At 39.6% G+C, this 27,110-nt stretch overlaps 1 protein-coding gene across 1 annotated transcript in view; it reads left to right on the top strand.

Moving 5' to 3' along the window:
- VAV3 (vav guanine nucleotide exchange factor 3) overlaps positions 1–27,110 on the top strand; it is a 357,886-nt gene that overhangs the window by 152,306 nt on the left and 178,470 nt on the right. The window contains exons 3-9 of the mRNA XM_045546671.1: positions 12,104–12,162; positions 14,275–14,340; positions 18,965–19,073; positions 21,180–21,272; positions 23,512–23,580; positions 25,467–25,570; positions 26,902–27,001. Of these exons, the coding sequence (XP_045402627.1) occupies positions 12,104–12,162; positions 14,275–14,340; positions 18,965–19,073; positions 21,180–21,272; positions 23,512–23,580; positions 25,467–25,570; positions 26,902–27,001 (600 nt within the window). The remainder of the gene's footprint in view (positions 1–12,103; positions 12,163–14,274; positions 14,341–18,964; positions 19,074–21,179; positions 21,273–23,511; positions 23,581–25,466; positions 25,571–26,901; positions 27,002–27,110) is intronic.

The raw sequence follows: 27,110 nt of genomic DNA, 5'->3' as shown, positions 1-27,110 counted from the left end.
TTACTGTTATGGCATGTTCATACTTTCATATGACCTTGAGCTATGCTACTAAAGGAATTATTTTAGGCTATGAATATATAGCATTTATATTACCATACTAATTAATATATTGTAGCACTTAAACATTTTCTTATAGTAATATAGTTAAGGTTTCTATTTTGGCCAAATGTGGGACAGATACCCAGCACTTGTTTAAGCAGTGTGATGGTGAATGCAGTATACATGAGTTTAGATGCTGTAGTTGTTCACATGGTGTTAGACACAGCAGAGGGTTCAGGGAACAATGGGATGGGATTTAGTTTTTAAGTGGTTACACTCCCCGGGAGTCAAGATATCCAAGGATTGAGGAGCTCTATGAGTCAAATTATAATTAAAGGTTCAAATCTAAAGATGCTGGCAGAGTCACCTGCTTTTAGTGGATCTGGATCTTCAGAGCGGGGTCCAAATCTAGGTTCTGTCATTTGCCTGATGTGCTCCTAGGAGTCACTTCACCTCTCTGACTCTTAGAGGGTTCTAATCTTAAAATGAATATATCATATAACCCCTAGGTTTAGTAAGATTAAAGAAGCACTTAACCTAGTGCCTGATAATCATAGGCACTCAATAATTATTTGCTAAATTAAAGAATGCAAAAAAAATGATTTTTTTTTCACTTCAGGATTTCAGAAAGCCATTCTGTTCAAGCCTGTGGCTTTCAACCCTGGCTTCCTATTAGAATCACTTGGGAAGCCTTTAAAAAATGCTGATGCCCAGGTCCCATCATGACTGTTTGAGTCATATTCTCTAAATGTAAGGTCCGGGCATGAGTGTTTTTCAAAAGCTCCCCAGGTGTTTCTAACATTCAGCCAGGGTTGAGAGCCACAGGTCTTGGCCATCTGACAACTACATTTGTGTAGCTGTCTGTCTTATTCTAGTTGAGTGTGTTCTGAAATGCCCTTGAATATATTCTCTCCTTTGCGTCATGGCGCCTTGGGTCAGACTGTGTGCTGTGTCCCCTGAACTATTATAGTAGTCGTTCTTTTCTAGTCTCCATCTCACCAGTCTGTCTCCCTTTTAGTTAATCTATTGAACTGCCAGCACAGTTATCCTGGGAAACAAATTGGAATATGTTACTGCCCTCCTTAAAAACCCTTGCCTATGACCTGTCAAATGGAGCTCTATTATAACTGTAATATGGCACACAAGGTTATTGGCATTCTGACTCTAAACTCTCTTAAGATAAATGGGAAATCATTACTGTAAATTGTCAAGTTTCATAAATGCAGCCAGATCAGAGTGGAAACACCCAGAGTTAGGAGGCAGATATTTGGGTGCACATCCCTGTCATAATGCAGACTAACTCCCAAACGTTGGTGAGGTTATTGATCTCTAGAACTCAGTGTCTTTCCCTGTTTGGAAGAAAGTACAAGAAGAAATAGGCTTAGAAATGAATGGAAGGAAAGGGTGATGTTGCACACTGAAAAACATTAATGCATTTGTATGAAAAATGCTGTCATGGAGGGCCCGATCACCCCGTTGGTAATTCAGATCTCAACGCACCTGTTTGTTCCTCAGAGAACTTCCCCAGACTCTCGGATGAAGACACATCTCTCCTTCCCCGCTCCCTTAGAGCACTGTATGCTATTCCTCCATAACCCTTTCACCTTGTGTCATTATATACGTGTATTTTTGTGATTATTTTCTTGTCTGCCTCTCAGCTTCACTGTGAGCACACTGGGGACAGAGTTCTTGTCCAGTTCAGTAGAGTCTGCAGGGCTGAGGCTGGCATGTGGTAGGTGATGAATGTCCAGATGGGACCGTCGGATTGACTGACTGAGAGAATGATCAGATAACTGGCATTTGTAGGTGGTGGGGACATGTCAAGTACATAAGACCTGTGTAGAGGGGTGTTTTCCCTCCTCCCTCCCTCGCCACCTCCTTTTCAGGGTCTTTTTAGCCTTTCTCTGGTTCCACTGAAAGGGCAATGGGTATCTAGAAGTGTAGGCTGTTGCTCTGATTTGTCCATAACAATCTGTGGGGTATTTGGGGTGCCATGTCACTCCTAAGCCACCACCTACATCTGCAGAATGAAGGGTTTGGCCCAATCTTTCCACCACTGTGGATCTCTTTCCTTTTCTACCACGTCCTGAGTGCTCTAAAGGGTTGTGCATAGATTGTGTCGTCCACTGTGGTAGCTGTTAACCACGTGTGGCTACTGAGCACTCAAAATGTGGCTGAATTGAGACATAACTGTTATATACTCATGGGATTTTTGAAGATTTAGTATTAAAAATTAACATGTCTTGATTTTTATATTGATTGTATATTGAAATGATAATATTTTTAATATATTAAAATATAATTAAAATTAATTTCACCTGTTTCTTTTTATTTTTCTAATAATGGCTTTAAAAATTTTAAGTTACATGTATGGCTTACGTATTTCTATTGATTAGCTTTGGTCTAGAAACTACATTTCTTACATAATGAGTTAACTTTACCTGCTTTTTAATTTTTCAAGCACATATGAAAATACATGCTCTCAAGCAGCATATGAAATGACTGGTGTTCCCAAAACAACCAGAACAGAGACTTTTAAGGACTGTCATTTTATTCTCCTAGTCCTGTAGACAAAGTCGTAATTTTTGTTAGATGGTTTGAAATATGAGAATCACTTGCAGATGCTTCATTATTTATTCTCTGAGGGCAGTCCTGAGGCTGGGACTAAAAGATGGAGCATCTTCAGGCTGGTAATCAGTGATGTGTTCTCCACTTTGAGATCCTATCATGCTGGCATTGGCTTTTCTTTCCAGGACACTGCATTTCATCCTTTAAAGTGGTAATAGCTATGGGGGCAACATTCAGGAAGTGGAGATCTTTCCCAGTGAGTTGCATGACTTTGAAAGTGAGCTGAGTTTGGAAAATGTGTTGGCTTTGTACCAGCTGTGTGATTTGTGGGCAGCTTTGAACATTCATTAAAATTTCCAAGTCCCTTAAGTCATAAAGAACTCTCCCAGCCTATTTCAGATCACATAAACAACCTCTTCTCTGGCCTGACACACACACATAGACATGTCCATTCAAAATTAGTTATGTAAATGTCACAGTAGCTTCTTAGTGAGCTGGTGATGATATTGTCTGCTACAACCTCAACCACTTTGCTGGAGTTGTTACTAGTGGTATAGGGATTAATCAGTCCTTACCTGTAGGGTCCACAATTAAATTTCCACCGTTGGTACTGAACATATTAAAATTGGCACATAATCTTTGTAGCTTGTATCTCTACTCTCTGCTTAAAGGCAGGAAATGGGTTTGCAAATATGATTACATTTTCAAAAGTGAAGTGTTCCTTTAAAAGTATACACACAGTTGAATTCTTTACCACTTGCCTACTAAGTTCAACATACCCCAACACACCAGTATTAACTTAGACAGAGCAGGGAATATTTCTATTCAGAAAATTATGCTTCCAGACAGCTAACTCTACACGGATGAATTCCAGGTTTCATCTGCTTGGGTATTCAGACCCGGGGGGAGAGTTAAAACAGTGCATGAGAAGTTTCTTACAATGTTTCAGTTGGTGTGAGAAAGTTAGCACTGCTGGTTCCAGCTTGCTTTTTCCTGCCTGTTCTTTAGTATGGAAGTTTTAATTTTGAAACTGCCTCTGTAGATTACAGTAATGTGAATTTTATGCTTTGCTAGAATGTGTATGTGTGGTTCTGGAGTCTGGAGCACAGCAGGCAGAGTGCATGGGTGTGGCTGGAGATGCCAGTGTGGGGAGAGGAGGGACAGGAGGCAGAGTAAGGCTGGAAGGGGGCCGGGGACCAGCTTGTGAAGACCCCTGAGTGTGCTACTGAGCAACTGGAACTCTTTGCATTAGGGGTAACATTGAAGAATTTTAAGGTGGGCCATGGTGGTAATGGTGGTATGATCATATATGGGCAGCTTTGAGGTTTTATATAACCTGTATGGTAGCTAAGTAGAGGACGAATTCTAAGGGGGTGAAATTGGAGGCATGGAGATAAATTGGAGGCTATTCCAATAATTATGAAATAGAGAAGACCTGGACCACGGTGGAGACACGGCAAGAGAGGAAGGATTGGACCTAAGAGAGACTTAAAAGGATGACTTGATAGGATTTAGATCTGGGGCTGGAGTTTAGAAAGCTTTCCCAGCGTCTAGCCAGGTGAGGCCGAGGAGGGGGACTGTGGGGTCAATGGAAGTGGGGAGGAGAAGCAAGTTCAGAGGGAAAGATGCTCCGTTTGGGGTCTGCAGAGGCAGAGTGCTGAGGTGAGGGAGGCAGAGACAGCAGGACCAGAGTGATGTGGAAATGCCCAGTGAGACAAGCGCAGGGCTGTTTGGTTTAGAAAAAATTTGCTTAATGACCGTCTTTCTTTCAGAACTTGAAAAATATCCACTGTTAACCAAATAAGAAATGTATCACTCCGGAAATGGCAACTACAAAAAAACTTATCAGAGAATAAGGTGCAAATGAATCTGCTTAGAACTTGAAAGTGTTCTCCTTGGAATGTGATCTGAGGATGGAGCAGTGAGCCAGAGTGGTAATTCTTGCCCATCAAGCCTCTAACAGCCTGCAGACAAATAGAGTCTGAGAAGTTCCCAGTTGCCCTTCAAGGTACAGCCCAGGGTCACCTTTTCTAAAGAAGCCTTTCATCCTCCCTAGCCTTTTCTGTCCTACAAAGGATACAGCTAGCCTTGCTGTCTCCTCTGGGCTGCACGTGTACCTTGTAACACTGGTCTGTGTTTTCACTTACCACCCTCCACCTGTATGGCCTTTCCTAATAGACTGTGGGGTTTTTGACAGCAGGTAGTGTTGTGTCTTCTTTTGCTGTCCACCGCTTTTGGAGTGTATCTGGTTTATCTAGGACAGAGCGAGCGTTCAGTAGTTGTTCACTGAATAAATGCAAGGAATTCATAGAAAGGGTGGTGAAGTAGAAAAAGCAACAGCCTGGACACAAGAAAAGGGACCTAAGTTCTGGTACTAACTCTGCTACTGTCAGTTCTTTGACCTTGGGCGAGCTAGTTTTTCTGGGTATTAATTTTCTGATAGGCAAAGGAGGAGATTGAGTGAGAATCTAGGAAAGCTATGAATGGGCTTCAGGAGGTCTCTGGATTTCTTGAGATGATAGCAGGACTGTGTATATATGTATGTGTGTGTGCACAGATAGTTTTTTTATGGAGGAAATGGCCAAGAGCTTTCATGATACTCTCAAAGGGATCTGTGGCTTAAAATAATTAATAATAACTGAATGAAATATGGTAGCTCTAGCATTTCCATGTAAGATGGAGTTGGGGTCGGGGAGATTGGCCATACGGTTGGGGGTAGGGATTCGGCTAAAGGACTTGTCTTGAAATTGTGATTAAATGACAAACACACTCTAGTTACTTAGATTTTTATATTTATTTGGGCCAGTGAGATGTGGGGGTGGTGGAGATTGTGGGGGGATGGTTGCTAAAGCTCCTCGCAGCCCATCCCTATGTACTCTCACTTCTTAGAGCTCTTTTAATTCTATAGGAGGTAGCCCTGACATTTTGTTTCCTGAATTTACAAATTTTATTGATGATGACAACAATGACAGCAATGACAACCATGATGATGATGATGATGATGATGATGTAGGAAATAGCAGTAGAGGTCTGGGACATTCTTCTATGTGCATTATATATATACATAACCTCCTCTAACCTTTATAGTAAGGTTGTGTGATAGGTGATGCTTTTATTGTAATTTCATAGGTGGGGGAAACTAAGGCACAGAGTATCTACTTAACTTCCATGCTTACCCAGCTAGTGAGGGGGAGCTGGGATTTGAACCCAGAAAAATCTGACTCCTGAGCCTACCCTTTGAACCAGTTCAGTATATGACTTTCCTGAAGGGACGTTCTTGTTCTCTGTAGAGTTCCACTTTTGAAGATCGAAAAAATAATAAGTGTAGAATAATTCTTGTATTTGTCATCATAACTAAGCCCAGCACAAACCGTACTTTGGATCCATTTGACCTATATGCATACTCTTTTGTACAATGGAAATTTATTTCCCATGGTTCATAATTTTTTTGCTGCAGAAATAATGTTTTGTTTATCTGGCTGTAACACTTTGCTTTGCCCAGAGAGGATGTGCTAGGGATATTTTTCAGCAGCATCTCGCCCGCTGTTCACAGCAACGACCATGTGCTTTGGGAAATCCCTAAGACGTATTCCTGGAAGTGACACTAAGCTGCAGCGTAGCCTAGTGGGGTAATTTACTGTGTGAAATTAGAGTTGCAGAGAAAATTAAGATAATGAGTTCTGTTGATTTCCTAGGAGACTTAAGGTGAAATATATTGTGTTAGGCTGAAATTCACCATCTGGTTGGGTTTAGACTTAGGCCTCATTGTCAGAATCTGGTGTCTGGGATACCTGAGAAATACCAGGTCTCTGGGCTGCCTCTAGGTTGCAGCTTACCAGCTCTACAGGTTATTCTTTGGTCTGAATTTCTCAGCCCGGCATTCTCAGGCCCACACTCCCAGGTACTTCTGCAGCCTGGATTTTTCTCTACAGCCCCACAGGGCACTTGCTCTGAGCCTGCAGGAACCATAATGTAGCACATGTGCCTCGGGCATGTGCTGCGAGGTGGTAACTTCATGCTGAGGTGCTGCGATGCTCTGGAGCTCTTTTTGAACCACTAAGCTTGTCTTGTTTTTGGAGCTCAAGCCTGCAGCTGCCTGGTTCCCCTTGCAGCCCCCAGCTCCCTGCAAGGATCACGTGCCCAGGAGCTCCTATTAAACCCAGCTCCTTGTTCAAGAATAGTCTTTCCACTGGGTCAGGGGGTGGGTGAAGAGGTAAAAACTTCAGAACGGAAAACTCAAAGAGATAAATCCATAATTAATTAGCAACTTTTTTGCACCCTTGCATGCAAGTCCCTGTGGTTTCCTGCAGTTATTCTTATAGCTGTGGCTTCCTTAACTCAGGACCTTAGAAGCAGCTATGTAACATAGTGCTTCTGCATGGGTGACTTGTTTTAATTACAAATTACAATATCAACAGCACTAATGTGCTAAGGTAAGCAAAGAGTGGGAATGTGCCAGAAGGTCTCCTGAAGAGAATCGTTAAAAATGGGTAGCTTTAACAGTGTACAACATTGCATCCTGTTTTTGAAAGCTGTTTTATGCCACGGTTTTTGAACTGACTGATGGGCTGGTAAAAATGAAAAGTGCAAACAAAATAAAAATTATCATTTGGGGAAAAAAGTTTGATAGGGGGTGATAGTATGTATGTTGGCTCTAGGTTTGAGGAAATAGGCAACTCTTCCTCCTACTTAATATTTAATTTTCATAGTGGGTTCTCCTTTAATTATTCATTCATTCCCCGCTTGTACCAGGCTAACCCCTTTACATACCTCAACACGTATTGTCCTAATCCTCACAACACTTTTGCAAGGTAAGCATTACTCATTTGTTTGTTTGAGCAACAAATATTTTTGTGTCAAGTGGTTGTTTAAGAGCCTGGCTGTGAACTAGGTGAAGGGAATACAATAGTGAAGAAGCAATTTAATTCCCCTGCCCATAAAGTATTTTCCACTGTCGGATTGGAAAGACAGAGATCACTAGAATGCCTTATAATGTTCTGTACTCTCCAGGAGTGTCTAAATTCATGCAAATATTTTGAAGAGCCTTTTGTCCTAGTCGTCTCATTTAAGAACCTTTCATATACCAATATCTGCACACTGTTGAAAAGATATTTGGCAAGAATGGTAATTGCAGATTTAGCAGCACAATGTTGAAAAAGCTCATTTTCAAGAGAATGGCTAAATCATTATGTTGCTTATATACACTGGAATGTTAAACAGCATTAAAATGAATAAAGTAGATCTACATGTAATGACATGACTGTGATTTATTGTTAGTGATAAAAGCATGATGTAGAAAAAGTCATTATAATAGGAACACATTGCTTTAATAATAATAAAGCAAAGGAAAAAAGAAAAATTCTATTAAGAGTCATACTAGATTCTTAGCGGCGGTCCCCTTTAGGCACAAACGGGGAGAGGTGAGAAGGAGGCATCCCACCTTTTGTGCATTACCATATTTCAGTTTGACAAAGTAAATGTGACTCCTTTTGAAATATTTTAAAAAGCCAATAAATTTTTATTTTAAATAAGGTGATAGGGCAGAGTTACATTCAGGGTCCTATGGGGACGCAAAGGGGACACACATTGGGGGTGAGGACAGTCAGAGAAGGCTTCCTGGAGGCGTGACCAGCCTTGCTGGGTTTAGGATGTACATGTCCGCCGTGTGGAGGGACACAGAGGGCACAAGGGCTTCCTGCTTGGGGCATCCTGGAGGCTTTCCCGGATGGAGCTGGCCACCTCCGGCACTTTAGTGGCTTGCCCAGGTTGTGCTGGGTTCTTCTTCCTCCCTCGGCCTTCACAGAGCACCGACCACTATTCCTGAAGACTTTGGCCATTTCCACTCCTTACCTGTCTCTACTGCTGCTGTGCGAGTTCAGACTCCACTTCTCACTGGGATGACTGAGAAAACTTCCTTGTTGGTTTCCTGGCTCCTTGTCCATGCCCCATGTCCTCCTTCTCCAGTCCGTCCTTCACTTTGCTGAGTGATATTTAAAAGTGCAGTTAGACCTTGTTATCTCCCTTCCTAAACTTTCTGAACGATCTTTCCTAGCTTCTGGGATATGACGTGCCCTCCTAAAGCGGGCGAGCCGAAGCCTGTGCCCACCTCTGCCCCGTGCCTCACGTAGTGGCTCTTATTTATGTTTTGCAGAATTATTTTCATTTCTTTGCAAATGCCACTCTTCTTACCCACCAAGGAATGGACATAGGGAATGAAAGAAAATTCATTATCATGCATTTAGTACAGTTGATTGTTGGCCTGCTAACGTACACATATTCTTGCTAGTTACCTCCCTTTCTGGGAGTTAATGTACCTCAAAATTTCATATTATTTTGAGATAACAATTTAGAAATTACAATATTGCAGGGAAAATAGTCTTTTTAGTGTCTTTTATAAATGTTCTTATATGGGTGCTTTTAATGGCAGGTCAGAGCGTGCACAGAGAGGATGTTAGAATCTGGCATTATTTTGTATACTTGTCCATTCCAAATCTGGATGCACTCTTCTTTTATAGAATACACATTGTTCTAAAGACACCATATTGACTAAACAGTCTTTATTTGCTTTGGCTAAACTTAGAGTTAATGGGTGGATTCGATGTACGATAAGACACAGTGAGATAAACCCAGCGGTAGTTCTCAGGCTCACTTTAAGATACGCTACATTCTATCCTTCTGTCTCCCTCATCCACTGAATTTTTATCCTTGTTATTTTTCTGTTACTGAATATAAATAGGAATTCTTATCCTTGTTAAATAAATAATAGGAGCTGGTCTCAGCTTGTTGGTTTTCAGAAATGTTTGTACTTACAAACCTTCAAGTAAGGACTAAACTAATACACTATCATCTGGCTCCCTCTGGTGGACACATGTATGAAAAAGTTAAGCTATGGATTTTTTTTTTTTTTTTAATATTTTGTAGACACAGATGCATCATAATTATTATGGAAAATATCCCCAAGGAATAAAATACATTGTTATTAAAATACATAATAGAATAGCGATAATAAAAAACATAGCAATAGTACTGCTGTTGCTGTTTTTCTTTTGATTAAGTAGTGACAGTGCTGGGACCACTGTTAAATAGAATCAGAGGCAGATTTCACCCTGTGACTTTATCACCGTGCTACATCAGGATAAGTAAGGTGCATGCTAAAATTAAACAATATAGTTTATTCAAGTGTCTAAATACTACTGAATTAATTATGCCAGAACCTCTCCAAAGCTAGACTTTTCCCTCAGTGATGTATAATTTTGGAATTTAAGCAAGTGATTGTTTCTGTTTTAAGTCAGTTTATTTTGATAAATTTGTTAGTATTCATTCATGATCTTCTAAATTTATGAACTCACCAAAGATACTTTACTTAATTATGGGAAATGAATTGACATCAAGTTTTATCTGAATGGTTGTATATGCTTTGATAACAGATGATGAACATAGTTAACTGGTAAGAAATTGCATAAAGTCTTGCAATTGAATTTTATCATTTTCTCTTCTCTTTCCTTTCTCTCCTTTCCTTTCCTTTTCTTTCTCTTTCTCTCTCTTTCTTGCTTTCCTTTTCTTTCTCTCTTTCCTTTTCTTCCTCTTTTCTTTTCTTTTTTTTCTTTCTTTCTTTTCTTTCTTGTCCTAGGGTCATAGCAGGGGGCTAGGGTTAGAATGTAGAATTTTGGGAGTCAGTAATTTAGCTCTTCTAGTCACCATTTTCCTTGCTCCTTTTTGGAACCATCCTGAAGAGTACTACTCCCTTCTGTCTTTTGTTTATGAAACTTAAAAACCTCTTAAGAAATTTTAGATGACAAATAATTTATCCTGTACAACATGCTGTTTTGAAATAGGTATACATTGTGGAATGGCTAAATTGATCTAATTAACATATACATTACCTCACATACTTTTTTTCTGGTAAGAACACTTAAAATCTACTCTTTGCCATTTTCAAGAATAAAATACGTTGTTATTACCTATAGGCACCATGTAATTTAATTCAATTAAATTTTATTTTTGTACAGCTTTATTTTATATAATGATAAAAGTTCACGTTTGCTGAGTGAAGCATGTGATGGGCATTATCTCATTTAATTCTTTCAGTAACTCCGTGAGGCAGTTAGCTGTTATCTGCATTTTACAGAGATTGGTAAAGGTGAGCATAGCTGAAAACTAGTGAGTCAGGGCTCCAGGCATTCTTACTCCAGAGCCGTGAGTTTCTAACTGCAGCAGCACACCATATTTATTTCCTCCTGAAGTAGGTAGGAGGTAAGTAGATGTGTGGCTAATACTCTTGCGAAGCTTCTGCAGAGCAATGGAGACTTTTATGTTTGTCTTTTGAACTGAGGAATTAGAAGATTACCTCAATTCAAAAATAGATTTTTGTTTTTCTCCTTTTTTCTCATTCTGAACAGGCGTAATTATAGAATCCTTTTAAGTTTTGTTTAATTTTGAGAGTTAGGACAAATTATTATCATAAAAGCAGACTATGAGAAAAATACAATTTCGGTCATTGGCCTTTTCACTAAGTCTTTGCAGGAGATGATCTTAGGATAAAGGATCGAAGGAACTGTAAAATTGCTAGGTGTTAATGCTTAAACTATAGCAGGGCACGTCTAGGTTTACTTACTGAAGATTTTCATAAGGAATCTTTGAAACAGATAATCAAGGGTAATTTAGGAAACTCTTTTCCTGAAAATACTCTGAATTGGAATAAGGCAATTTCTTTAAAGTTGGTGATTATAAAGAATAGCGACCATTTAAATATTTTGTTATCTTACTGAACTCTCATAATAATGTAATGATCATTAATAATCTATTATTATAGGCATTATCTATATGAAGAAGCTAAAGCCCAGAGAAGTTAAGTAGTTTGCCCAAAGTTACCTGGCCGATAAATGATAAAGCCAGGATTTGGACTCATCTGGTCTGGCTCAAGAGCCCATCTATACTCTAAACCACTTTGCTGTACAGCAGTGCTGCCCAACAGAACTTTTCTGTGTTGATGGGAATGTTTGATATCTGTGTAGTCCAGTACAACAGTCACAGCAGTCACGTGGCTACTGAACACTTAAAATGTGGCTAGTGCAACTAAGGAACTGAATTTTTTATTTTTAAAATTTAAATTAATTTAAATATAAATAGCCTCATGTGGCTACTGGGTACTATATTGGAGGTTTTAGCTTTCCAGGATCTTTCAGATTCTGTAAAAATAGAGATGTAAGACATTTGGGGTTACCTAGGCTAACTTTGTGTTTTACTGGTCAGGAAACTGCAAAACAGATGGGTTAATCATCTGTTGAAAGTCATAAAGTTAAAGAAAGGGCCCAAACTATAATACAGGTGTTTATACTTTCCAATCCCAGCTCTTCCCAATCTGTACCACTTTGACATCTGCAAATTTATGTTTCTGCTGCTATTGTTAATGTTAGATTGGAAAGCTACTGTTTTTGGAAAAAAAACTTATTTTTTTTGAAATACATGTCCACTTCATATTTTCCTGTTTTCTCAGGTTATAGAAACATTATCTCGACTTTCTCGCACACCTATCGCATTGGCCACAGGAATCAGGTAAGCTCTTTTTTTGCGGTTCATGTGTCCCCCCCAGTTAAAGGTAGTGACTTGATTATTACTGCTTTGCAAAGCACCGTGCATGCAGGGGCCATGTCTCATTCATGATGAGTGCCTGATGTATAAGTGTCTAGCACACATTTGAAATTAATCGAGAAAGTTAGAACTCATTCATAGAGTTGAATAAGACACATGGGCTAAACATCATTCTCAATTCACTGGTATTTTTTTTTTTAATTCCTCCAACATTTCTGTATATATGATTTGTGAAGGCAAACACAAATGCTTAAGAAAATAAATATTTTAAAAGATGTTGTAATGTATTTATTTACCACAGAGTAGACTGTAACAACTCACAACTTTTAGTTAGGAGTTAAATAATCAGAGAACTGTGAAGTATGTGTACATGGATGTGTATTGAAGATTTAGTAGTAAATTAAAAACTTAGAAGTAAGTTAAATAAACTATGCCATCTCCTGGCCATGGAGCGTTATGCAATTGATAAGCATGGAAATATAGATGTGCATGTTATGTTGGGCTTTTTCTGGTTCAGATACTACATAAAGTTAGATCAGGTGGTAAAGATGTATTATAAGTAACAGGAAATAAAGAAAAACAGTCTCTGGAGCTGCACAGCCAGGCCTCACGGAGATGGAATGGATTTTGTGTTTTACCTGCTTTCCTCAGGCTCCGCATTCCATTCTCCAGCCATCAAGGAGCTCAGAGAGCCTGTGTCTCTGCCTTTTTGGCTTCCGTTTGTCTTGCTCAGCTCACATTCACATTCTAGGGGGGAAGATCTCAGCAGGTGTCACAGGAGCGCTCAGCACCGGCCGGGCAGCCCTGTCCCTGCATCCAAAGCACAGTGACCTCTGGGAGGACATTGCAAACGCAGACCCTTTCTCAGACACGGGCCAAGAATTTGGCAGCTTTCTACTAGAGTGGTCCGTAGGCTGCGTAAATGTTCAACTGCCCCTAATTTGCTTGTTAATACATGCATATCTTTCTGTGTCAATATATATTTTATGTTATATGTAAATAGATTTTGAAAAAGCATGTTCCAATTTTTATGTATTTTTGATTCTGAAAGGGTGCACGTCAGAAGGTTTTTTCCGTTCTGATTTTTGTTTTCCGTATTTTCTAATTTTTCTACAATGGACTTACGTTGGTATAAAAGCATAACAAAATGTACCTAAATTTATAAAAAGTGATTTTGAAATTTTACATTTCTCACACACTGGTTTATTTGAAAAAACATACGCTCCTCAAGTGTCTTAACTATTTAGTAATTATAAAGTTTATTTGTTACTTTTATGGATCTGCTTGTTTTTATGAAACATATGACATGCTGGCTGCCTGAAAAGAAAAAACTTTTGGTGCGATAGTATAAATACTGTGATTTTGTTAGGCATAAATTTAGGGCATTATATTGCTGTTATGAAAAAAGAAGATAGTATCATGATGCAAATAGGAAAGCCAAACGATTAGAATAGAAAATAGACTAGAGTGTGATTTTCTTGAACAGGGGACAAACACCCCTTGTCCCTGAGGTCTGGTTGCCTCATTTGTCTAATAAATGAAAATAAAAAATATAACTTAAATACCTTAAAGTCTCAGTAGAAAAAGTATGTCAGGGTCAATAATCATATATACAGGGCACAATGTTTTGGTCTTCTAATAATTTTCGTCTGTACTAGTGAACTGAGTCATGGAAGGATGATTGGTACCAAATTATCTGTTATCAGATCCCTTGGTGGAGGCAGGGGCAGAGACGTGGCTGCTTGTTCTCTGAGTCGGGGCACTGCAGTGGGTGAGGTGACTCTGCAGGTGGGAGATCAGATAAGAACATCAGGATGTCCCCAGTGCACATGGGACTGTGGTGACCGGCTATATTTGTTTGCCTAAGATGATTTGGGGTAGTAGGTGTAGCAGCCTTGCTGGGGGAATCCTGGACTTTGAGGCAGGCACTGTGGGGGAAGCCCTAGGCATTGTTAGGCATGGGGACAGATCTGACCATTTTGGCAACAGATAAGCTCACCTGTTTACTGAGAGGTAAATTCCCAGCCTGGTTGTTGTTTATTCACTCATGTTTTTTTTTTTCCCTACTTCTTCTAGGCCCTTCCCAACAGAAGAAAGTATTAATGATGAAGACATCTACAAAGGCCTTCCTGACTTAATAGAGTATGTTGAATGTTTTTAGCAAAATTTAGCTACTGCCAATTTTTATGTCTATCGTGGGTTTTAAAATATCGCGGATGTTAAAATAAGCTCTCCGAAGGGGAAAAAGTGGCTGAATGATTAAGACATGTAAGAATTAACCTTAAATTGGTGATGGAAAACTTTACAAGAAAACATACTTCAGCTGGTTTTTGGTTCCTCTTGTGTGTGTCTGTGAAGAGGAAAGAGACATACTGCAATGAAGTAAAATTTGGAAGTTTCTCAAAGGCATAATAGAGATAGTAGATAAAATTGGACTTAGACAATTAGGGAACAATTAAATAGAATCTACTACTGGAATTGCAGAGCAGTTAGGACATGCTTTATAAGTTCAAGGAAAGACGAGATAAGTCTGGCTGGTTATTCAGGGATGTTCCAGTAGATGGTGTTTATTCCACACGGAGAATGCTTTTGGGCTTTTTATATTTCATAGTCAGGAGAGGCAAAAGGTCCTTGCAGCTGATTATCTTCTGCTGATTGAGTGACTTGTGCAGATTACAAATAAACATAAAACATGATCCTCGCCCCTCAAGGAACTGATGACATAGATCGGCACGTCTGCAAAGAATTGTAATCACAAATAGATTATGGTCCAAGAGAGATTCAAATCCTACGGAAATTCATCCATTCATCCGTTTATCCATCCTAACACACCAACACACCGGGCTTGTTTTTGCTTCATGACCTTCGCACTTGCTGTTTCTTCTGCCCATTTGACTGACCCCTCACCGTGCAAGTCTTTGCTCAGATGTCCCTCTCTGACTACCCTATTTAAAATCACCCCCATCGCCTTACTTTGCTCTGTGTTTTTATAGCATTTACCACTGCCTCAGACAGTCTTGGTTTGCTTCCTTTATTGTCTGTCCCATTATTAAAAGGTAAGCTTGGTTAGGCCCAGGATTTTGCCTTGTTTATGGCTGTATTCTTAGAGCCGTGTTTGACCGCTGACTGCAGACACGGGGATGGATGGCCAGCAGCTCCTTCCAGAGTACGTGGCATTTGGAATGGCCTTAAAGTCTTGTCTTCTAAATATCTATTAAGAATAGTTTCTTATCTCTTCTTAAAATCTCTAAGAACTCACTGACATTAATGATGATAGATGCCAATGGTCTTATTGAATTGGCTACAATCTTCATGAAGACTATAAAATTATTATAATCAGATTCCTTAAAGTATTAGGAAGAATATATTATTTCTAGTACTGCGATGACATTGTTCTTTTTTAAACCTCATCAGTGGTCATGTACTCACATTAATTTTTATAGCCTCCCTCTGTATTGTTCTGTTTATGGGTGTTTTTAGGCAGAGCTGATGTCAGAATAAATCCTGTGAGGATGCATTCCTGTCTAAGTTTGGAGAAAACTTTAGGGTCCAGAATTGGCTGCTCTGAGGTCCCAGCTCATGCTCTGTGAGATGCAGTCTGCCTTAACATTCCATCGGTGGTCAAGGGTCCAAAGGTGGTGTTATCCCTGGAAATCCTTGCTTTGGGGATTTCTGTGACAGCTTGATTTTTAGTCTTTGCTTCGTTACAATCTCTATGGGCTCATATACTTAACTCTAACTTTTGGGGGTGAATTCACCCAAAGGGAAGCCCGTGGAACAAATATCAGCCTGGTCCCCACTGCAGAGAGAATCATTCTTTCTTATGTTGGAGAGAGAGATGCAGGATGGAGTGGAGATGACGTGAGATGGACAAATGGTACAGTATCCTCCGCTCTCCTACTTTTATTATCAGGGTGTCAGACACGCCCATGTAGCCTGAACATGATTATTATTAATCCAATATAGGTTATTATTGATTTATTGACCATTTGAAGAATATCACAGCCTTTTTTCCCTGGCTCAGAAATCAGAAATTGTTGACTAAACTGTTAGCAAGAAAAGCAGCTTTAGCACATCTTTGAATAACAAAACCCAAACAGTTCTAGCCCAATCTTGTGTGTGTGTGTGTGTGTGTGTGTGTGTGTGTGTGTGTGTGTGTGAGACTCTTATGGTTCTTAGAGTTGCAAAAAGTCTGTGAATTTATGTGATTTGTGCCTTTCCTCTCATGGGAGATAGTCAAATGCAGGACTTCACAAGACTGAGTGTTTTTGGGGGGTGGTGGTGATAGGGGTCAGAGGCAAGAGTGCTGGGATCAGGAGTTCCAGAGAAATGGATTTCACATTCTAGTTTTCTTCTGCCCAGGATCTTCTCCGATGTGGAACCTGCATTATCCTGGTTAGCTCCCTCATGAACCCACCAGACCGTCCTCTCCTTTGATGTGTTATAGAAGATGCTCAAACCAGTTTAACTGCCCCACTGCTCTCTGGCCAGCTTGCCTGGCTAAAGCCTCCCTGTGGAACTGCCAATATGCTGGCTGTCTCCCTGGTTTCCCAAGTAGATATCCGAGCGTCATCCTTCACTCCTTCCCTCTCTCTCCCTAATTCTGATGGGTCGCCGAGTCTGGCTGACTCAGTGTCCCAAGTATCTCTGTCCCTCTCCTCCTCTGCTTTTACCCTAGTCATGGCTCTCAGTATCTCTCACCCACAGTGTTTTACTCTCTGGCTTACTGATCTCCCTGCTGATCCCCCCGACCCCTAGCTGCCCCCTGTAATCCCTCTGTTGATTCCCCGATGCCCCGGGTAAGGGTGAGCTCACAGAGTACATAGTCCTTTACAGTCTGGTTTCAACTCTTCCCTTGAGGGGTCCGCCCCACTCCCCCCGGTCATGCCGAGTGGGGTGCCAAGGCTCTTCACACCCCCTGCCTTTGCATGTGTTGGTGTGTGTCATCTGGACTGCCATTTTCCCCTCTTCATTTGGTGTGTGTCACCCCTGCGAGGCTTTAGGTTCTGTGAGAGCAGAAACTCTGTCTGCCTGGTTCGTAGCCGTATCTCTTAGAACAATATTTTTACAGAAAATACCTATTGAATAAATTGACATATTTAAAAATGTTCAAGGTCCAGCTCAGATGTCGTATCTTCTGTGAAGTCTTCCCTGACTTTTTTGGTCAGAGTTATGCTCACTCTTTTCTCTGCTTCTGTATTTTGCACTCCTCTCTTTTGTTGCATGTGGAGAATTACTTGTTTATGTCATGTGCTGCTGTCCACACTAGGCTATGGCGGAGTTCTTGGGTCTTCTTGATTTATATATTCTTAGCGCTGAAGAGCCTGGAACTTAGTAGGTTCTTAGTAAATGTCTGTTGGGTGGATGGACGGTTGAGTGGGTAGGAGGTGGACAAGTAATTCTGTAATGAATTTTTCTCAGAGCAGAGGTCTCTGAAACTTTTGTTACCACTAGATCCTTCCCTCTTAATACATCTTCCTTTTCTCCAGGTGTTTGACAGTTCATTCCTGTCAAGTACCTTCAAATAATCCTTCATGGCAAACATAAATAACCTGGTGATTGTACTTACTTTGAAAAATGTTCCAGGTTACAGAGTGACATTTACAGTTACAGTGTTTTTATTTTTGTACATATCAATTTATAATGTTCTATCTGCACAGGCCCAGGGGAGATGCTAAGAGCTGGCAATGTTGAAGAAGTTGAATTTCTTTCTCAGAGATATTAATATTAATGCGTCTTTCCAACATTCTAAATTGGTTAATCTCAGTTTTGGAATTATTAGTTAATAGAAGGCATTTATAAATGTCTTGAACTGAAAGGAAGAACTTGAGTAGTAGCAGACCATGCCACTAGTGGGCGGAACAAGCTGTTCCCACCTTGACTGAATGAGTTTACAATTTTATGTGAGGGGGCTTGGGGAAGATACTCCAGTCACTATGGAGGTGCTTGTGGAAGCTTTAGAAATAGGTATTATTTTCCATATCCAGGAGATTAGCAGAATATTTTAATTTTAAAAATATTTGTGGCCTTGAGGCCGTTTCTTTAAACAAATAAAGCAGGTAAAAGAAGGGTCTGGTTGCCGGGGGACCTGTGGATACCCTCTGCACGAGGTTGAAGAAGCATGGTTTGAAAACTGCTGGATTAGTTGTTGATAATAACCTGTAGCAACTGCTGCTTTAAAAAGATCAGTTATGGCTGGGCACAGTGGCTCACGCCTGTAATCCTAGCACACTGGGAGGCCAAGGCGGGAGAATCGCTCGAGGTCAGGAGTTCGAGACCAGCCTGAGCAAGAGCAAGACCCCGTCTCTACTAAAAATAGAAAGAAATTATCTGGCCAACTAAAAATATATATAGAAAAAATTAGCTGGGCATGGTGGCGCATACCATTTGTAACATGTTAGATACTACTTAACTCTCCTGTCTTCTCCATATTACACCCTTTAAAACAGATGATGAAACTGAGGTCTTGACATATGAAAAATAAGTGGCAGTCTTACACTCAGAGTGCAAGACAGACTTGGTTCTAAATCTTGGCTCTGCTAGTGGCTAGCTCTGTCATTTTGGCAAGCCAAATAACCTTTTGGTCTTTCAACTTCCTCATCTCTTTAATGGATCAAATAGTAATGCATACGTGATAAGACAATTAATGCTAGATGAATTAAGAGAGAGAATATATGCAGAATAATTATGTGCTAATACATAGTAACTGCCCAGTGAATTTACTGCATAATAGAAAATGACCTTCCTATTATATCTTTTATTTTAGTGAAACCCGTGTGGGCGATGAGGAAGATCTCTATGACTGTGTTTATGGGGAAGATGAAGGAGGAGAAGTCTATGAAGACTTAATGAAAGCAGAGGAAGTACATCAACCCGTAGGACTTTTGCTTGTTTTTTAAGTTATTCTGAGTATTTTATTTGGAGAGCAATTACTTGAAAGATTAATGTAATTATTTTTGTAACCTCTGCTGAATGGTTTTGTTTGTTTTATCTTTGCTTGCTTATAACTGTCTAACTATGACTTGTTATTACATTTGGAGACCTAAGCATGGTATTTTATCGTTCAAAACAACCATAGGGAATCTCTGGTCTAATCTTTTCAGTTTCTACTAGCAAGGGAACCGAGTCTGAGAGAGAAATGACATACCACCCAGCTAAATAATGGCACAGTGGTAATAGAACATAACTTTAGGGACTCTTGAAATTATACTGTTAGGAAAGTAACTCTTTTACAAAGCAGGTAAATTTCTTCCGTTAAATTTGATGTAAGAGAAAATATATGTTAAAGAATATTTAACACAGTTGTAGGGTGTTGAGATATTTTTACCCTTTTGTTTCATTATAAGTCTCCTACCTTTTTGACTATTTCGTAAACTTTATTTTATATATTGTCATAGTCAGTATGAGCCCTCAAAGCTTTATTTGCCATTAAAATACCTAGAACATTCAGAAAGAATTACTTTGAATTATTTTCTCATCTGTAATTTGAAACAACAAAAGTCAGTGGCTCTGATTTTTATTAATATATTCTTTTTATACCGAAGAGGCTTCATCAGCTGGGTGGTGATTTAGATTTCTTGAGTGCTCTGACGAATTTTCTCAGCTCTCTCTGTGCTCCTGCCTTTGATAAAAGGCGGGTGGGCTGTCCAGCGGCACAGGGGGGCAGCAGTAGCTTCTGTGGTGTGAAAACAAGTTACCTGCCTGTGTTTGGTAAATGTAATGAAAATGCTTTGTCCCGCTGCAGGAGCTGATGTGCCGTCTGCAGCAGCATTTTCAGAGCATTTTTAGGTGACAGGGTGTCATCTATACCTCCTATATTTGTTGTCTGCTTTTGGTGCCATCAGATTCCTCAGTGTCCCCACGGGACACCCCGTCTTCATGCAGTGACAGTCTTCATGCAGCTGATAGGGCTGAGAGAAATAAAACTTTGATTTGTTGGGCACTTCGCACGGTGCTAAGTGCTTTACACTGTTTTATCTCTTTTACAGTTCCTTGGAGTTGATACTGTAATTCTCCCTGTCTTACAGATGAGAAAACTGAGTCATAGAGAAATTTAGTAATTTGTTCGCAGTTACAGACAAAGCTAATAACAACAAAACTGGGACTTGACCCTGATTCTATCGTATTCTAGAATCTTTGATTTTAGTACTATGCTCTGCCACCTCCAGTCTTACACACTTAGTGAAAGAGCCAAACACTAAGATGTTAATGTTTTAAAAATAATTTGAAGGCCGGGTGTGGTGGCTCACGCCTGTAATCCTAGCACTCTGGGAGGCCGAGGCGGGTGGATTGCTCGAGGTCAGGAGTTTGAGACCAGCCTGAGCAAGAGTGAGAACCCATCTCTACTAAAAAAAAATAGAAAGAAATTATCTGGACAACTAAAAAAAAAATATATATATATAGAAAAAATTAGCCGGGCATGGTGGCGCATGCCTGTAGTCCCAGCTACTCGGGAGGCTGAGGCAGGAGGATCGCTTGAGCCCAGGAGTTTGAGGTTGCTGTGAGCTAGGCTGACGCCACGGCACTCACTCTAGCCCAGACAACAGAGCGAGACTCTGTCTCAAAAAAAAAAAAAAAAAAATTGAAGGTTTTTACTTACCAAATATCTTTTTTTGTTATTTTTGTAGTTATTTCTATAACACTGGTGAAGTGTACCATATATTAAGGAAATCCTATACCATTTATGGTATTTCCAGATTCATTAACATTTTTAATAAAATATATTATAATTTAAAGAGAATGTCTATACTGAGAAGTTTGTTTTTAATCATCTAAAACCTTTTCGCTTACATTGTTCAAAATTATAAACAAAAGCAAAGATACTTCACAAATGCAGTTAACTTTGTCTTTCAGTTATGTGTTTAATCAGAATGGAAAGTTTAAGAAAATAAGCAATATTTCTTATCTCTTTGTAGCTACTACCAGCTAGATTAATATATGAATTTGATTAAATCATTTTGTTTTGATAATCTTAACTGCAGAAATGTCCAGAAAATGACATACGAAGTTGTTGCCTAGCAGAAATTAAGCAGACAGAAGAAAAATATACAGAAACTTTGGAGTCAATAGAAAAAGTAAGTCATCAGGTATTATTCTTGATGCTAAAATACCGCCTTATGTAGTTAATATATTAGACTCACTGTTTCTGATGAATGTGTGTGTATTCTAATTTTTAATAAAACTTTGTATTTAAAGATCTCAAAGCAGATTAATTCATTCCAGAACTATTTATTTATTGATGTTCTGGTATCTGAATGATACTGTTTTAGGGATTGAGGCTGTAGTAGTAAATATTAATACAACAAAACTCTCAAGGCATTTTCTCTCTCATGGGAAGCTTTAGAATGTAAGCACATAAGTAAGCCAGGTGGGGATAAGTTATCTGAAGACAAATAAGGCCCACGGAAAGGGGATAGAGAATGGTGAGGGGAAGGCTAGTGGCATTTTATAGAGAGTGGTAATGGAAGGCCTCTCAGACAAGAGTACGCAGACAGCTGAGTGAATCGAGGGTGCAAGCCATGTAAATATCCCAGTGAAGGTGCTTTCTGGGAGAAAGGACCTCAGATGGAAACGTGTTCAGCGCATGCTCCAAGGGGCAGCAGCAGTCCAGCATGGCTGGAGCAGAACGAATGAAGGAGAGTGAGCGGTGGGCGAGGTAGGCCAGCCTGGGGGCCACCAGGTCATGCAGGACACTGGAAGCTAGAGCGTTTTGAGCAGAAGTGACACGACGTGATTTACGTCTTGAACATCTCATTCTGGCTCCTGTGAGGAAACTGGGAGAAAAATTAGAAGGCTATTGTAGTAATCAAGATGACAAATGGTGGTATCGATAGAGGTGCTAAGGGGTGGTCAGATTCTGAATAAGTTTTAAAAGTAGATTTAACTGATTGGGTGATGGATTCAGTAAAGGAAGTGTGAGGAGGAGAGGAATCAAGGCTGACTGCTAGGTTTTGACGTAAGCAACTGCCAAATGAACGGTGAAGGTGGTTACAGAGATGGGGACGGACAGGTTTGGGAATTATAAGTCTGTTTGATCATATTAAATTGCTGATACCTATTAGACTTCCAAGGGGGTATGTTGAGGAGGCTGTTAGATATGAGCCTGGCATTAAGGGGAAGGTTGAGTTGACATATAGATTCAGCCATTATCATTGCATAATGGCATTAAGGTCCTGGGACCAAATGAGATCACCCTAGGGGATGCATGTTGTTAGGGAAGAGGTTTGAGGCCACCCCTAGTGACTCCCATATATACGGGTTAGGAAAATGAGAACCAGGAGAAAGTTTTGGAAGTTTAGGAAAAAAAAATGAAGGTGTGGCAGAGTAGTTCAGGAGAATAAGAGAGTAAATCGATTAGGGAAATATAGTAGGACTATGTAGCATTATAGGCCCAGTTGAGTTTTGTGGTCATATTTAAAATTAGACTGTCAGTGTAGTCAGTCCATGCTTAACTTCTTAGATACAGGCACAAAATATGTTGCAAGCTAGATTTAAACAGAGTTTTAGTTTTTCTAGAAAAGCATAGTGGAAGAAGGGAGGGCAAAGGTATAATGCAGGGAAATGACTCTGATGGTGGTTCATGGAGTCGTAAACTGGGTAAGGAGGGACATGGGGACATGAGGGAAGTGGGCTGGTCAGTGGAGTGGCAAACCAGGTAGGGCTGAAGAAGTCCTTGAGGGAATGAGCTGTGAAGGTAGGAGGTAGTGGTCAGAGAGTTGGTCGCTTGAAATTAGTGCTGTGGAGCATATGCAGGTGTTCATAATGACAAGGTCTTGGGGTATGACCGTGAGCCTTGGGAGCTGAGATAGGGTGGAGCACAAGAATATTGAAGGTCACGGAACTGAGAGGCCAGGCTCTGCTGGAAGGATCATCTGCCCAGATAATGAGAGAGAGATGATAGGCCAGGAACTAAAATTCTTAAGGAATGAAGAGGAATGATCCATAAATTGCATGAACAGATTACTGATCTCAGTAATCTATAATCTCCACAAAGCATTTGGAGGATGTTTTGTTTGAGTCCTCAGGTGTATCTACAAATGTCGCCATTGTTTGCTAACTTAGCCAACAGCGTTCTCTTCCTTCCTACTTTTGACAGTGTTTGCTGTCTAACCTTTTATTTTATATTTGAAATGTAGCAGCTTGTATTTATGTCTTTACATCTGTTCAAGTATAAAATCTTTAAGATAAAGAAATTCCTACTTTTTTGGTATTTATAATGCTGATAAATGATTGACTTTCAATAAATATTGTTTGATGATGGAAAACTATTATATTATATAGATTAATTATTACTTCCCTCTTCTCTCCTGGCAGTATTTCATGGCACCACTGAAAAGATTTCTGACAGCAGCAGAATTTGATTCAGTATTCATCAACATTCCTGTAAGTAAAAATAGGCTAGCTAAAATTGTGGTGTAGTTCTATAAAATCTTCATTTTCTTAGTGGGTTCCAGATCCCTGTTTTGACACTCTTCTGTATTCTTTAAGAATTTTGATCCTGGTTTTTTGATTCCCTAGTTCTTAAATCATTATTTTCTTGAAATAGCTATGTTATATCTTCAGTGAAAAGTCATTCAAAATGCAGCTGTATGACATGAAGAGGCAGTCTCAATTAAATAGTCCTTGGTGCTATCACCTCTTTGTCTTCTGGGGTCCCCTTCTGCCCCATGCTTGCCTGCCCTGTTGCTCCTGTAGCCCCTCAAACCTTGTCTCACAGACACTGTCCCAACTCCATCGGTTCCCCCTACTTTGGCCTCTGCTCCTTTGGTGCTTTCTCCTCCCAATTGTATCAACCTTAAACTCCCGTTTCTGAAATAGACTACTTCCTCAGGACTTAACGGCAATCTTAATGATAAAATGTGAAGAGATTGTTTTTCACAGTTATGTACCTTACCAGAATCGTACAATCCTAAAAGAATATTTGCCCAGAAATCTTAGAAGCAAGCTAAATGCTATGCCAAGTGAGGCAATGCTAGGCAAGATTCTAGTTCTTAGACCTCTAGAACTTGCTTTGGTTTACACAGACACACACACAGACACACACACGCACACACACACTGTTATACCTACATAAGCTTTTATGCGCGGGTTTGCTTGTATCACCCAAAAAACGCTTATATTTTGATTCTGTTGTGTTCTGTGTTGGTGAGCACCAGTTGATAAGTGTGTTGTCCTTATCCCTGATTTTGGCCAAATGAAGACATTTTCACTGATTTATAACATACCAGGAAGAAAATGCTAACAATATCAGGTGAAGGTTTAGCATAAAACAAGCTGGACATTCTAGGAAGATAGGGATCTTAAACCACTTAAAGTAAGGTCACTGTAGCTTAGAACCCATCTGACAGTCCTTATTGTTATGTCTTTTACACAATCCTCAACAAAATGACAGGGTCAACATATTCACATTTAATTTGCACCCTGCTTAGGAAAGAACATGCTGTGGAGTCAATGTGCGCTCCAAGGTACACAGGAGGAGGTCATGGGGGAGTTGGCACCTTGATTCACATTTCCTCATTTCCTGACTGTGAGGTGTATTTACTGGCTGACCGAAAGCTACTTGCTTATCAGGAAAAATGTGAAATTCCAACTTTGAGTTGCTACAGTAAACAGTCTAGTATAATTTATTTGCTTCTTATTTATGCCATTAGTTGTCTGGTTTCAAGTAATTTAGTCTGATTATTGTTAGCTTAGCACCAGGACACCGCTAATTGGCCAAAGTACACATCTACATTTCTGTGTCACAAGGACATGAATCATTACTTTATCCTGTCAATAAAACATTAGGCACTTGGATGGTTTTATTTAAAAATTTGCAGTGATTATAAAATGAAAATGAGCTGGACATATTTTTACATAAGGAATAAATTATCCTTTAATAACTAGTGAGATAATTTCTTTTTTCACAGGACACTGACATTTCAAGTCAGGTCTGAAATTGCTGTTTCCCACGCACGTGGGCTATCTCTGTTCCTCTCCCTCTCTTTCCTCTCCCCACTCCTTTCCCTTCTTCTCATCTTCCTTTTCTTCTCCTCCGCCTTCTTTCCCACCCTTTCTTCCCCCTTCCTTCCCCATCTTCTCTTTGCTTCCTCCCCTTCTTCCTCCTCCCCCTCCTTTTTCTCCTGTGTTTATTGGTGCTGGCAAGTTTATATATTGAGAATATTCAGCATGTCCTGAGGGCAAGTCTAGCAACAACAGAGATTTTGGGTTCGGGGCATATTTTTTGGTTCTAATTCCTACTTTCCTTTCACATTGTTTTCTTTTCTAAGGAACTTGTAAAAGTTCATCGGAACCTAATGCAAGAGATTCATGATTCCATTGTAAATAAAAATGACCAGAACTTGTATCAAGTTTTTATTAACTACAAGGAAAGGTAACATTTAAATTTTAAGTTTTGTGGGTCTTAGTTTATAGTGATAGTGAGAGCTAATATTATAATGGCTAGTAGATAGCTATAGCTACTGTTCATTGCAGTACGATCTGGGCTGTAATTAGAACCTGGGACAGTTAATCTCAGGTAGTAGTTTGAGCTCTATATGTGCATTAAAAAAAAAAAAAAAAACAAAAAACGGTTAGCTGGGCGTGGTGGTTTGTGCCTATAGTCCCAGCTAGTCAGGAGGCTAAGGTGGGAAGATCATCTGAGCCCAGAAATTCGAGGGTGTGAGCTATGATTGTGCCACTGTACTCCAGCCACTCTAGCCTGGGCAACAGGACAGAGTATGACCCTGTATGTGGGAAAAAAAAAAGGGAAGAAAACAAAGGAAGAAAAAAGGATCCAGTATAGGGCTCATACTTTTACAATGGAGGCTTTGTCAGCCTCCATTTCCCATTTTGTAAACATCAGGGGTAGATTAGCTGGTAACTAATGCTTCTTCCAACTGTAATATTTTATGATTCTCTATTTTAAAGTATTTGATTCATAAAGTCAATTTTCCTTCCTAAGTTTGGGGAAAAAAATCTCCTGAAGAGCTCCATAAATAGGAGTATCAAGAAATTTCATTTAAAATATAATTCTTTCTGTTTAAATCAAGCAATATAGTTTCTAGCACCAACTAAGAAGTAGCCAATGAATTGCTTTGTGTCAACTCTTAGATAGACATTAACACCTTACTGGTAGTTTTTCCAGTGGAGAGTTAAGAGAAAAACCAACCGGCCTCTCAGACTCCATGCCGTATGAGTTATCTTCTCTCCAGCACAGTTCAGACCTCTAATTCCCCTGTTTTCAGATGATGTATGTTCCTTAATTAAAAAGCAGGAAGAACTGTGGGAGGTTTATTAATGAGCAGAGTCATATGTAATGATTGCAATAAAATTGTAGTAGAAAATAAAACTGTTTCTGAGTATGAGTAAACAGTAAAAAAGTTTATCTCTAGTAAGAGCTTTAACAGAAATTTTTAATTTTGTTTTTGAGATACATATATATACCAAAGTAACATCAACAGTCATTAAGCCAGTTTATAAAATCTATCTGCTATAAAAATGTACGTGGAATTCCATTCAAATTTGGAACTAAAAATTAGTCACTCTTATAAAAGTAACTCTCCGTCTGTGACTACATATGTGATGTGTATTAAGAATTTCTACTACTGCTTTGATTATCTCTAACTGTGGTTTTGAAGAGTTGGAGATTCTGACTGTTTCCCCCTCTACTTCATTCTTGCTTTTTGTCTTACAGATTTCTTCTTCTGTCTTTTTCCCTTTTAGGTTGGTTATTTATGGGCAGTACTGCAGTGGAGTGGAGTTGGCCATCTCTAGTTTAGACTACATTTCTAAGACAAAAGAAGACGTCAAACTGAAATTAGAGGTGCTTGTTTATTTTTTGTTAGTGACATAAAGTCAAATAAGCCTAAAAGCAACATATGTTCCTCTTCATGGTCAATGCAGTACACTTCTCCATATATTCTCAATATAAT

This window comes from Lemur catta, chromosome 3 (assembly GCF_020740605.2).
Source record: "Lemur catta isolate mLemCat1 chromosome 3, mLemCat1.pri, whole genome shotgun sequence".
NCBI lineage: Eukaryota > Metazoa > Chordata > Mammalia > Primates > Lemuridae > Lemur > Lemur catta.
Note: the sequence above shows the minus strand (reverse complement) of the source record. Positions and strands in the feature narration are given on the sequence as shown.